The 12,706-nt window shown below is 29.3% G+C and overlaps 4 protein-coding genes across 10 annotated transcripts in view; 2 read left to right on the forward strand and 2 right to left on the reverse strand.

Moving 5' to 3' along the window:
• The window catches only part of LOC108733594, a 4,164-nt gene extending 1,689 nt beyond the window's left edge, over positions 1 to 2,475 (forward strand). Inside the window, exons 7-13 of one of the 2 annotated variants that reach the window (XM_018464810.2) lie at positions 69 to 222; positions 275 to 459; positions 616 to 706; positions 923 to 1,046; positions 1,105 to 1,750; positions 1,809 to 1,911; positions 1,965 to 2,475. In XM_018464810.2, coding sequence (XP_018320312.1) covers positions 69 to 222; positions 275 to 459; positions 616 to 706; positions 923 to 1,046; positions 1,105 to 1,750; positions 1,809 to 1,911; positions 1,965 to 2,045 — 1,384 coding nt within the window. In that variant the 3' untranslated portion in view covers positions 2,046 to 2,475. The remainder of the gene's footprint in view (positions 1 to 68; positions 223 to 274; positions 460 to 615; positions 707 to 922; positions 1,047 to 1,104; positions 1,751 to 1,808; positions 1,912 to 1,964) is intronic. The other variant, XM_018464811.2, reaches the window with a different exon arrangement.
• LOC108733564 overlaps positions 1 to 6,855 on the reverse strand; it is a 12,353-nt gene extending 5,498 nt beyond the window's left edge. The window contains exons 1-6 of the mRNA XM_025980392.1: positions 6,132 to 6,855; positions 4,961 to 5,724; positions 4,751 to 4,896; positions 3,831 to 4,139; positions 3,608 to 3,773; positions 2,897 to 3,248 (exon numbers count right to left, since the gene is read on the reverse strand). Of these exons, the coding sequence (XP_025836177.1) occupies positions 2,897 to 3,248; positions 3,608 to 3,773; positions 3,831 to 4,139; positions 4,751 to 4,896; positions 4,961 to 5,724; positions 6,132 to 6,350 (1,956 nt within the window). The 5' untranslated portion in view covers positions 6,351 to 6,855. The remainder of the gene's footprint in view (positions 1 to 2,896; positions 3,249 to 3,607; positions 3,774 to 3,830; positions 4,140 to 4,750; positions 4,897 to 4,960; positions 5,725 to 6,131) is intronic.
• Positions 6,300 to 9,890, forward strand: LOC108733613 (cytoplasmic tRNA 2-thiolation protein 2). Of its 6 annotated transcripts, none has more exons than XM_025980453.1 (6): positions 6,300 to 6,329; positions 8,329 to 8,432; positions 8,502 to 8,727; positions 8,791 to 8,926; positions 8,975 to 9,259; positions 9,676 to 9,890. In XM_025980453.1, exons 2-6 carry the CDS (start codon positions 8,360 to 8,362, stop codon positions 9,856 to 9,858), a joined length of 903 nt encoding a protein of 300 aa, XP_025836238.1. In that variant the 5' UTR covers positions 6,300 to 6,329; positions 8,329 to 8,359; the 3' UTR covers positions 9,859 to 9,890. The 6 variants fall into 6 exon arrangements, with proteins under 6 accessions (XP_025836238.1, XP_025836234.1, XP_025836235.1 ...); XM_025980449.1 differs by lacking the exon at positions 6,300 to 6,329 and adding an exon at positions 6,938 to 7,491 and having other exon boundaries at positions 8,158 to 8,432; XM_025980450.1 differs by lacking the exon at positions 6,300 to 6,329 and adding an exon at positions 7,511 to 7,934 and having other exon boundaries at positions 8,158 to 8,432.
• A 167-nt stretch (positions 9,891 to 10,057) lies between these two features.
• Positions 10,058 to 11,937, reverse strand: LOC108733570 (sorting nexin-7-like). The gene is made up of 6 exons (XM_018464759.2): positions 11,745 to 11,937; positions 11,420 to 11,689; positions 11,200 to 11,364; positions 10,608 to 11,111; positions 10,472 to 10,556; positions 10,058 to 10,420 (listed from the first exon to the last, which is right to left on the reverse strand). The coding sequence occupies exons 1-6, from the start codon at positions 11,877 to 11,879 to the stop codon at positions 10,173 to 10,175; spliced, it is 1,407 nt and encodes a 468-aa protein (XP_018320261.1). The 5' UTR covers positions 11,880 to 11,937; the 3' UTR covers positions 10,058 to 10,172.
• Between the last annotated feature and the right edge of the window lie 769 nt (positions 11,938 to 12,706).

Consider the following 12,706-nt stretch of genomic DNA (forward strand, 5'->3'; position numbering starts at 1 on the left):
TAATTGTATATTTTGGAAGGAATAAATATATATATTAATAATTAAATCCCATTAATTTTATACTTTAGATATCATAGAAGATGCTGTTACATGAAAATGAAGCTGCAACAAGTAGCTCCGTATATTACATGCTCTGTGCCTTGGTATAAAGACTTCCAAACAAATTTACAAGCATGGACAAGCTATGAAATTTTACTTACAAAACATTTAGCTTCTGTAGAGGTAAGATAGATTTTAAGTAATTTTTGCTTCTTTTAATAATCTTACCTTTTAGAGTAATTCGAAATTATTAAAAATTGTGGACTATAATAAACTGGACAATTTACCTGATTATTGTAACTTTCCTATTTCTGAACCAAAAAGCATTTTAAACGATGCTTTTTTACATGTAATCCATTCATATAATTACCTTCATGAAAATAAAAGCCCATTTCTAAATTATCAGCCAAATCATGAACCGTAGGTACCACTTTAACTGACAATGAAATATAAGAACATTATTTATAGTTTTATATAATAAACTATTATATATGAAAGATTATAAAGTATATTTAATTATCCTAAGCTGAAATTCACAAATGAAGGGAATGAGAAGTTAATTCATTTTGTTTTTAGACCACATTATAACAATAATCAAATGTGTTATCAACAACCTGCTGATACTGAAACCGCTCCAGTTTATTATACGAATGCACAATTATCGAGGGTAAGTTTGACGACTTTTTCTTATATTTTTCGACTATTACTTTTCCGAATTTGAACTCATTTGTATACAATATAAAAAGAGCAACACTTGCGATTTTTATAAATGTATAAATAAAATTAATAAATAATACACATAATCTCCATTTTAGTTTCTTTTCTTTATGTAAATTATTTTCAATTAAGTTCACTTCCGTTATGTATTCTTGTGTGTTAATAGTCCAACATGCAAAATAGTTCTGCATGTCGTCCCAACGGTCAATATCAGCGAAGTCAAATTCCAATAAAAAATATCTCTGCCTCACAACAAACATTTAGCAACGGAAAAAAAATGGTTCAAAATGGTATGCATTTTATTTATTGAAACATCATAAGAGTAATTTCATTGTTAATGTTTTCTAGATAATTGTTTGTTAGAACAGAAAACCCTACCTATCAAGAACTTAGAAAATGTGAGCAACCCTGAAGAACCCATCAAGCCAAATCTAAGTCTAGATTGTGAACTTAATCCAAATGTTTCACAACTTTCGAACAAATCTTGTATGGATTTAGTAATTCCAGACCAAGAATTACCGTCGCCTCTTTCACCTAATATTTCCCAGTTAAAGAAAACTCAGTCTTCAAACTTACCTATAAATCACAAAATAATTAAAGAATCTTTATTGCCTTTGGATTTAATTCAGACAGATTGTTTGGAAACTGATAGAGCAACGCAAGGCACCAGTGAAGCTCATTTTGATGATTTAGATAATTTTTCTCCTGAAACTGATAGGAAAAAGGACAAAAATAAAGCAATGTTCTACGATGCTACCCTTGGTATCGAAGAACAAATTGAGAACTTATCTGCCAATGTAAAGGCTGTTGGAGGAATGAAGTTTTTGCATCTTTTCTTGTACCTTTGGCAAAATATTCCTTACGTGACCGAAGAAACTTTGTTACAAGCGCTACTTTCAGTGAAAAAAACCGTAGGAAAATTTACTGGAATGAAGAAGGAAAGTATTTTGATTTCTGTAAAAAGAATACTTGAACCAGACACGGAAAATTCAGGGTATGTCCTTGTAAACTATTACATAGTACAAGTATTTTTTAACGTTTTGTTTTATTAGTAGCATCCCAAATGTCCTCACAGAAGTATGCACAATTTGTTATGAAAATTTCAGTACTTCAAAAACTTTACGACTTAAATGTGGACATACTTTCCATTATTCGGTAAATATTTTTTCATTAATTATAATTTAAAGTGTTTAATAAAACAATTTCAGTGCGGTAATAAATGGCTGGTAAACAATAACGTTTGTCCGATCTGCCGATTTTGCATTTTATCTGAAGATGATGTTCAATGATGCATTTGTTTACGTTAACAGTATCCTGTGTTCTTTATGACAAGCTTCTGGAAATTTTAAGCTCTTACTATATCTTTTTTATTGTACGTACACGTAATGTTAAGTGAATTTATATTTTTCTATTTTCTCGAATTATTCAATTTCGGTTTCACTTTTATTAGTAAAAATAAAAGATTAAATGAAATATGGAATTATATTTTCACTACTTCCGCTTTATTTATTACCACCCTACTCTACAAAAAATACCCGGCAGTAAAATCATATTTATAATTACAAAGTTATGAATATTGAATGTTGCACTAATCAATAAACAATCGCTTTGGTACTGCCACGGTGAACAGAATTACGCGTCTACCAAACACGGAAAGCACTAGTAGTTCCTGATCTGCTGTAGCATTAAAGTTACTCTTCATAAATACTGATTTCGCAATTTTTTAATAAGAAAAGCCTTGTGGCTTATATTTTACTCATGTTATTTTTTATTTATTATTTCATTATACAAGAACATACATAAGTTTTATTAAAAACGAATCAAAAACTGTTTTTTTTTTCTTTCAAAAACCTCTGATTAAAATAATAATAACATATGAAATACTAAAAACATATTCATACTTTTTTATAACAAACGAATCAAAATTAACCCAAGTCTATCTTTCTAGTTATAACTGCGTCTACATATGTAAATTAAAATGTAAGGTGAAAAAACTATAATACCGTAAAATCCTAAATTTCATTTGGTTTTACTAATTAAAATTTTGGACTCTAAGGCAAAACCATTTTTTCGTCTAACATAGACAAATGAAAATTAAGGAATAACATTCAGAGTACATAAACCTAAACCATTTTCCTCACGACTCATTGTTTTCGTCACTAACGATTGATAGTACAGCTGGTATGACCAGATCTTCTCCATGGTGTCCCTTTCGATGTTTCTTCATGCTACTGGAATCGTAGAAGCCCTTACCGCAAACATCACATACGTACGGTCGTTCGCCTGTGTGAGTGCGTATGTGCACTGTTAAATTACCCTTTAAAGCAAATGTTTTGCCACAATATTGACATGCGTGAGGTCGTTCGCCAGTGTGCGTCAAAGAATGGTAGTTGAGATGGGTTGGCTGTACGAAACGCCGGAAACAGATTTTACATTGATGCGGTCTCTCCCCAGTATGAATAAGTATATGGCTGTTGTATGATGTTTTCAATCTGTTAAAAGTCAAGTTTAAATCACTTTAAAATGCAACCTAAAAATATAAGTAATCTGCCTTTCTCAAATAACTACTTATATCATTATTCCCAAAATATTAAACAAAAGATATTTTATTTTTGTAATTCTTTTCTACTCAAAATTAATTGAATCTGGTTAATTTGTACAATAGATACAAAAACTACGGCATCAGTAACAGTCCACTCAGGCTTCCGCAGCTACAATTTTTTGTTTTCTTCGAAAGATATATTTGATTTCAAACTTATGTAATTTTTTGTTAAATATATAACACAGAAGAAATTAATTAACCATAAAATAAATAGTTACATTTGGAAAGGTCCCATTTATTTGCACTAACCTGAACCCTTTTCCACACACTTGGCATATGAAATTTTTTTCACCACTGTGAACTTGCATGTGGAATTTCAAGTCAGTTTGAGTTGCAAAAGACTTTGAACATGAAGTGCACTTAAAAGGTCTTTTTTCATCTAAATGGTGTCTGCTGTAGTGAAGTTTTAGATTTCCTGTAAATAAAAAATTGGTTGAAGTGTCTGTTACTTAATCTTACACTGTATTCTTACCATATGAGCTAAAGGTCTTACGACATAATTCACAATGACTCTTTTCTTCACTATGCACTGCCTTCGTATGTGTTTGAAGACTTGTGTTTGTGGCAAACATCTTGCCACATGTTGGACATAAATAGTTTTTCTCTTTATGCATTTGTGCACGGTGAGATCTAAATTCATAACGTGAAGAAAATGTTATGTTACATATTTTACATATAGATTGTACAGTTTCTGAAGATTTTTTGACTGTATCTTTTTCCTGTTCATTATCCTGATGGTGCTGCTTAAGATGCTCTGTGAATACACTATTTTGAGCAAATCCTAAAATCAATACATCATTTTTATAAAAATGCTACTAGTTAATATAGAAACCACAAGCACAAATCAGTCCTCACATTATATCTCATATTTTTAGTATAAACAGGTATTATCAAATTCGTGAGTTTTAAATCCTTAAATTAATTGGTTTTCCAAAAAAAAAAACGTAAAAATAGAAAATAGCATTTCTATAGATTGGTTACATCAGGCCTTCTTAAACTATGGGTCGCGACCCCAAATGGGGTCGCCTAGCAAAATTCTGGGGTCGCGAGAGATTTTAATGTATATTATTACCTAATAAGTAAACCATTAAAAAATATTTATTTTCTTGGGGTCGTGAATGAAAAAAGTTTAAGAAGCCTTGGGTTACATCAATTTTTTTTTGTATCATATACCTATATAAATTAAACTATACCACCAAAAGGGCACTTTTATACATTAAAAATGATTTTAAATTTTTCGCAAAATTGTTAAGTCAATTAGGTACCTGAAATTTTCAGAATATTTGCATTTTGTTAGTAGTAAAAATATCAAAGGGATATACCTCAGTGACCAATTCATTATGGTTCTTAAACCTTGACAGTAATTTAATTATAGAAAAAAAATGTTTTTACCTTCTCCACAAACATCACAGAAGTACTGTTTGTCAGTAATATGTGTTTTGATATGGCGTTTCAGTAGGGCTATTTGAGGGAAATATTGCTCACATATTTTGCAACCATACCAAATACTTGTTTGTGTTTTTGTTTGAGTCATAAGCCTGAAACATTAAACAATTATTGCAAAATTATCATAAGTGATTTTTATAATTAAAATTCACTAACTCAGGTAACAATTTAATGTGAAAAGTATCGTTGTTATCATCTGACAATTCCAACTCATGCATATCATTTTCATATGTTTCCTGGTCTTGGTCTTCATTGCTTTCCACAATCACCTCATTGTCTTCAACATTCTCCATGTATACATAATCTTCTTGATTTTCTGCTTCAGTTACTTCAGTTTTTACTTCTTTTTCTTGTTCTTTTTCAAATGCCATTGTCCTTTTTATTTGTTCTATGTATGCCCCTTCAAAAGTTTGAACTTCTTTGCCATTAGGTTCACTTTTCATAAGTTTATTTATGGTATTGGCATTCGCAGACACCTTAGCTACTCTTGAATATGTGTGGTCATTGACATTGTTAGCAGATTTATTTTTTTTTTCTGGAATGTTTAAAACAATATCATTGCTATTTTCTTCAATCACATTGTTTGTTAGATTTTCATTTTCTTCTGAAGCATCTAGAGATGATTGAAGTAAATTGTCCATATCGTCAAATACCAAATAGTAGCCATCCCCTAACTTTTCTTCATTATCAGCAGTATCTTCAAGTGTTTCTTCAGGCATTTCATTAGTGTCATAGTCATACCCTTCCTCCTGCATGCTATAATCTTCATTCTCCTCTTTATAAATTATTTGTGCAGAACTTACATAAGATTTTAATAAGGCTTCATTTCGCTGTCCGAGCTCCTTTATTATAGATGCTGTTACTACATCTGCATAGCATTTTAAACAAATATTTAATGGGAGGTTATCATCTTCTTTAACCTGAAATGGGAACGTGTGTATTATTAGATTACTACACACATCAAATATTATATTTTGTAGAACAATAACGTAAAACTTTAAAATGTTTTAAGCCGTTGGCCACCTTTATATATTTCATTTTTTGTAGAATATAAGTTTGTTAAAATACTTAGTTTTATTAATAAACGTGTTTAATAGAAAATGAAAGAACAACTTAATTGATTCATATCCACATAGAATATGAAAATAACCTCTTGTATATACACTACTCAAATTCTATTAACATTCTTTTAGTTAAAGATTTTTTATGCAAGTAGAAGATTTATAACTGTTGAGTATCATATCATAAACAGTTCATCTATGGTAAAATATTTGTAGCTCATTAGTACAAAATAGAAGTTAGAAGTGATGGAATAAGGTATGCTTACCTCGGTGCAAATCGCAAATTCTAGTAACTCTTTCAATTTTTTCTTTTGAAAAGATAATGTAGAAATTGGATGCAGTGTTTCCTCTGATAAACAGATTCGGCAAATTTTAGAAAAGTCAATAGTTTCAGTTTTGGAATCACTGATTTCACTGCGTCTTGTGTATTCATCCTCAAGGCGTCGTTGAGTCAAACGAAAAAGGTCTGTTCGTAAACTACTCATTGTTACAACTTATTTATTATTAATATTTCATTGGTTATTTTTCAAAAGTAATATTCTATGGGCAATAATTTAACTTTTCTTAAATTTAAATTTTCTTTTCTATCGAAATTGCATCGTTTGACAAATGACAGTCACTATAAAATACAATAGGGCACGAAGAACAGGAATAGAAACAACGAAATACGTAGCAGATAGCAATAAACGTAAGCGACGCCAGCGCCATAATGGCCGTTTAAATTGGCAACGTTAGCAACTAAATGGAGTTGGTAGAAGGTGGGAGAATATAAGTTTGAAATTAAAATCATTGATCATAATCTTAAATTCCTTAATATATGTTGTTTTATCGTGATTTTTTGTATTTTTTATTTCGTAATTGTAATTTATTATTACCCCCATAGATTTTAATTTTTATTATTTAAATCCACATTGAGATTATTTAAAAGGTCGAAAATTAATATGTATAATGCTATCAAAAAAGTTGCTAAAAAACACCAAAACCATTAATCGTAAGTTAGAATGTATTAATTACTCATACCTGTTGTATGTTTCTACGTTTTTACTGGCATTTGATTTAAAAATCAAGTCGATATTGGATTAAAAAGTTCAAAACAATTGATTTGTTAATAATTCATCCAAAATTTTAAGTTTATCTTTCTATTTATTCAAATTTTATAATATGTATAGGGTTCCAAACGTTTGTAAGTTCTGCAACATTATCTCATTATTAAAAACTGGTAATTTAAGAGAAAAACTATTTAGATCAAGAACCACGCAAAACTTACCAAATAGTATATTTAACTATAAAAATTACAGTACATTTATATATTTAGAGCAACCACGTAAACATGAAAAGGAATTTACACAAGATGTGGAACTAATGAGCGACGTTGATGATAATTTTGTATCTATGTTAATGGAAGCTAATAAGCGAGTAACTCCGAATGGTGGTAGTGTGTATGAACTTAATTGTAGCAAATCAAAGAAACAAAAACGAATTTTATTTAATGTTATTAAAGCGTATACTAAAGAATATTACATAAAGCACGTTGTGGGAATTCCCGATGACTTGCAGCCATCATGCAGTCCCATTTCGGATGGTGGGGAAAAACATTTGGTTTGGACTTTCTTTAAGAGATAAAAAGTGAATATATTAGAAAATGCAACCTACTTAAATAAATTTAGTTTGGTTTGTTTGGTAATCTGTTGATTAATTAAAATGTAGAACGATTTAAGAATAGTTAAAAAAAATTTTTAAACTGCAAATATTCCCTCTTCATATGATACTGATTGTTGCGACACAACGGAAAACGAGTAATAAGAAGAATTAGTAGGACTTATGTTGTGGAGTTTGATGTATGAGAAGTTTTTTAACCACACTTATTTTATTAACCGCACTTTACACCTATTATGTCTGCATATATGATGTAGATATACTTAACAGTAAAAAGTCATTTGAAGTTTTTTGTAGTCTTTGTCAGACCTGATTAACATATTTTCAAATTATTCCATTATTATGTGTAGTTTAGGTAACGATGATGATACTGAAAATGCCAATTTTACATTAACACCTGCTTTAAATTTAAAGTGAGTAAAAAATAATCGATTAATTAATTGAAACTACATTAAATGAATAGAAAAAATGTATACAAAAATAACTTCTAGACTTTCTTAACGACAATTTTTTGCGGCGATATACATATAGCATTTAATCATTCATTATATTCTGATGATGTCACAGTGTCTTTTCATCTTCAACAATAAATTGTGGAAATTGTTTTTGTGTATGTATTTAGTTTAACTATTTCAGAAAATGGGATAAATGTAATAAATGCAAAAGTAATGTTCCTGTGATTATTCTCAGACACAAAGATGTTTATTGTAAGGAATGTTTTTTAAGTGGAGCAGCTCACAAGTTTAAAGCATTCATAGGCAAAAATCACTTGGTTAAAAAAAATGATTTTGTACTTGTTTGCTTTAGAAGTGGTCATTCGAGTGTTTCACTATTACACATGTTAAGGTCAGCGCTTGATTTACAAACACCAAAAAAATTAAAGCTCCGACCTATAGTTATTTATATAGCAAGTAATGTATTTCTAAATTCATTCAGGTTTATGGTGAAACCATATTAAGATGTTTTTATTTTTGTTTTAGAAGCTACATGTGAACCACAATTTTTAAAGGAAATTGAGGATGTGGTTTGCAGCTTCAATTTTCCATTGTACTTTATTTCATTTAATCAATATATAAGCAATGGGCAAGAATTAGATAAAGTACTATTTGCAAATTTTAGACAAATGTTGGAAAATTACCCACAAATTAACTCGTTCAAAAGAACCAATAATCCAACAGCTACACAAACATTGGAAAGAATATATGAGTAAGAATCTTTGAAATAAAAACAAAATAAGTGTTGGTAATACAGGTGCAATTTATTTTTCAGGCAACAGCTTTTAACTGAAGTAGCAAAACATTTAAATTGCAGTATAGTTTTCGTTCCTGATATTTCACTAAATGTTGCAACAAACTTACTTACAAGTATTTCATTAGGGAGGGGTGCTTATTTACCTCTTGATACAGTAAGCATTTTCTGACTCTTGGTATAAATATAATACATTTATTTATAGGGTATTTGTGACACTAGAGATCCCCAGATAACTATTGTAAGACCCCTAAGGCATTTTGATGATAAAGAGCTAGCCTTTTATAATGTATATAACAAATTAAAACTTGTTGTATCTCCCAATGAAATAAAGAAGTTCAATAACACAAGTGTGCAAGACTTAATAGATACATTTGTGAGTAATTTGCAATTGAATTATCCTGCCACTATTACTACGGTTGTTAGAACTGGTGATAAGCTTGCATTGGATAAAACAGTTTTAAAAAGCAAAGCATGCAATTTATGTAAGGTATGTTTCACTTATACAGCATAACTTTCTAGAGCGACAGTATAGAAACAAGGACAAGATTTGAATAGATTTATTAAACAAAATTTAACTTACCAACAAGAGCCATTTTACTATCTATTCTAGCAATGTCTCAATAACTTTTAAGAGAAAAAGAAAGGTTCTTATTTTTTTATTTTAATTTTAATTTAGGCCCAAAATTATCATGGCAATATGTTACTGCTGGGAATGACTATATTCTTACAAAACTAATTTGTATACTAGTGTTCTACTAGTTTTAATTTTGTCTTCAAATAACAGAATATAGAGAATGTCCCATTATAATAAAATAGAACAGAATAACGGATGTATAAATTAATCTGTAGATCAGTGAATACTATTATAAGTAATAGTTATTAAATAGGAATTTAAAATTTTAGGCTCCATTACTTAATAATACTTCAGAAGAATTAAATTCTGCCACTGCAACTGATTTTTCACGTTGGATATCAGCACAACTTCAAATTTTTAAAAAAGACGAAAGTTTCAACGAATTTGAAATCAAGCAGCGTGAATTATATTGCTATGCCTGCAGTAAAATTATTGAATTTGTAGAAAAATAACTAATAATTAAAATACTATGGTACTTATTTTCCTTTGCAGTTTGATCAACCTACTCTCTTTTTTCTCTTCCAATCCTTTACATGCATAATATATATATTGTATTTTATATAATTTTTCTTTATNCATGAATTAGCAATGTAGAATTAATTAAAATCACAATTATAATCAGTTTTAATAAGTAATTTTACAAATTCAATAAGCAAAAATAAATAAAAGCATTTTCTTTTAGCTGCTTTACATTAATTTTATTAATAATTATGGGATTAAATTAAGTCTTGGAATGTGAATGTATGATAAATGAGATCATATTTAATCATTTAGAGGGACTTATCGTTTTTCTGGAGTTTTGAGTGGTTAATTCATTGGTTACATTCTCCCACGTAGATACGGTCTTTTCATAGTATTCTATTTGCTTATTTGCAAAATCAAGTAGAATTTTTTTTAAACAGTGTTGTTTCTCAATATTCCATTTCTGTAGATCACTTTTTAAAGATTCGTTCGCGCATTCTAAGACGTCTTGATGAGATTCTACCTTTTTTACAAGTTGAGGAATGTGGGCACCTAAATAAGATGAAAATTTTTATCTTACAGTTGCATATTAGGGATATTTACCAAGTTTTTCTAATTTCTCATCAGAAGTAGGTTGTTTCCAAACAGAAAAAGCTCCGGCTTTTTGACTGTAGTGATTGGCTAATAACTGCAAATTAACGAGTTTTTATTTTATATCAAGTAATGTTTTAATTTGTACCTGATCTTTTTCCGTTCGTTTTTTAATAAGTTCTTGAAAACTTTCCTCATAATTTTGTTGACAAATTTCTCTCCTCTGCAGTGCTTCCTTAACTACATCAATGTATAATAAAAATTCTTTAATAGGATCAGCCATTGACTTTCCATAATTGGAAATCATGCTTCCTAGAGCCCAAGCATTTTTTTCTGTTGCAGTAGATATGTTTTGTAAAAGGCCAACTATCTGTGGCTCGATTGTTGCCCAAGCAGCAAATGCAGGATACAATTCATTCAATTTAGTGACATAATCATGTCGTTCCTTGTTAATTCGACTCGAAATCTTTTCTACTGCCATAAGTTTGTCAGATAGTACGTCTAGATAGTCTTTAGTTTTTTCAAACTCCAACTGTTGATTTCTAATAACTAAATGTGAAGGTTCTCTGCTGGGATTGCTATTGTTAAAGGGGTATAATTTTACTGTAGGATTGCTTTTTGGGGAATTATGTTTACGATGAGTAGAAAAATCCTTAGAAAATTAAAAATTAGTACCTATTTACAATCTGTTTTATACAAAGAAAAATGTGTTATAATTTTGTTCTGCACTTTTTACATACCATTTGATTTGCAGTAATAAACATTTTATAATGTTCATTGGAATTTAAGATTTCATGACCAGTAACTCTAGACATAAATATATGTAATAATTTTGTTCGACTCAATATGAATTCTTTTGAGTATCTATCCAACTGTCCAATTAAAGAGTGCTTTCCAGGAAGAGGCTAAAGAATAAGCTGTACTGTAATGTATTGTATAAAAACTTGTTTAAGAACTCACTGGTATTATGCAAAATGGATGACATTCAACCAATTTTTGTCTTAACCACGCAAAGTCACTATATCTTCTTCTAACGACGTACTCATTTTCTAAAAAGTCGCTTCTTGTAGCTTTGGTTGTAATACGGAAAGTTATATATGTCTCTAATGTATCGAGGTACTTCTGAGGATTATCAACTTTTACGCACAAATCCACGTCGTCACTATTTAAATCAGAAATTATTTCAGAATCGGGAATTGTTGAAAAGCTCTCCAAACTGGGAGACTGTACCTAAATAAATATTGTCTTTAATACAAACCAAACACCTCTACATAAAACTTTTTACCATTGAATTATCAAAAGTGTAATTACTGTTACTCAGACTTGATCTCCGCTCATGTTCCTTCACTATCGAATTAATATCTTTGTTTTCTGACACAACATTTAAAATCGCTGAACAACTTTGAATATTATCTTCCATTTTATCCTGTTCTACTTTTTAGGTTATCTTTTGTTTAGTTACCATTTAGAAAGTGTAAAAAGTACCATTGAATTTAATAACATTTATTAATTTTCTATATTCCTGTTTAGAAATTGTTATGTAATAATAACATTAATGATATTTGGATTTAGTTTACGTATTTGTAATAACTTTCAAAGTTTTGTTTAATTAGTTTGAGTTTAAAGTAAAAATGATAGCATATGCAGGGTACTCATTAGTAATTTAAAATTCATGAATTGAGATTATAAGAAGTAAATATCCTGAATAAATACAAACTTTACTTGCTTTTACACAAAAATATGCAATTTGTTAGAAATACGTTATTGTAAAAGAAAGTCTAACATATCCAACTCCATATATACAGGGTGTTCAAATTGACACAACTGTCGATTATGGATACTAATTCAGTCAATATAAGAAATACTATACGAAACACTAGTTTTTTTAAGATTGAACACTACATTCCCTCATCATCAATATAATTTTTCATCATTCAAACAACCATAATCAATTATAAAAAATAAAAGAAATATTAAGATTAAGATAATTTATTTGATCACATAATAGTTTTTAAGTTCTTTTTGATAACTTAATTCTATACAAAGTCGCAACAAGGACAGAAATACCCTATTATCACACACCCTTACAAAGGGTCGAAAATAAATTCGTAGTCGTACTGTACGTAAATAAATAATTCCTTTCATAATATCATAAAACAATTTAAAACATTCAGCCATGGAAATTAAAACCGACATTCACCATTAAGAAAAATTAAAAGATTAAAAAGCCAAGAGTTACTCAACGTA

Source organism: Agrilus planipennis, unplaced genomic scaffold, assembly GCF_000699045.2.
Source record: "Agrilus planipennis isolate EAB-ADULT unplaced genomic scaffold, Apla_2.0 scaffold41, whole genome shotgun sequence".
In the NCBI taxonomy this organism is placed as follows: Eukaryota; Metazoa; Arthropoda; class Insecta; order Coleoptera; family Buprestidae; genus Agrilus; species Agrilus planipennis.

Excerpts from the sequence above, each read along its gene's own strand:
- LOC108733613 (XM_025980449.1), top strand. The coding sequence starts at position 7,412 with ATGACTTGCAGCCATCATGCAGTCCCATTTCGGATGGTGGGGAAAAAC. Across the intron at positions 8,433-8,501 it reads TATAGTTATTTATATAGCAA|AAGCTACATGTGAACCACAA; the intron begins GTAATGTATTTC and ends TTTTTGTTTTAG. Across the intron at positions 9,260-9,675 it reads AAGCATGCAATTTATGTAAG|GCTCCATTACTTAATAATAC; the intron begins GTATGTTTCACT and ends TTAAAATTTTAG.
- LOC108733570 (XM_018464759.2), bottom strand. The coding sequence starts at position 11,879 with ATGGAAGATAATATTCAAAGTTGTTCAGCGATTTTAAATGTTGTGTCA. Across the intron at positions 11,365-11,419 it reads ATCCATTTTGCATAATACCA|CCTCTTCCTGGAAAGCACTC; the intron begins GTGAGTTCTTAA and ends CTTATTCTTTAG. Across the intron at positions 10,421-10,471 it reads TGAGAAATTAGAAAAACTTG|GTGCCCACATTCCTCAACTT; the intron begins GTAAATATCCCT and ends CATCTTATTTAG.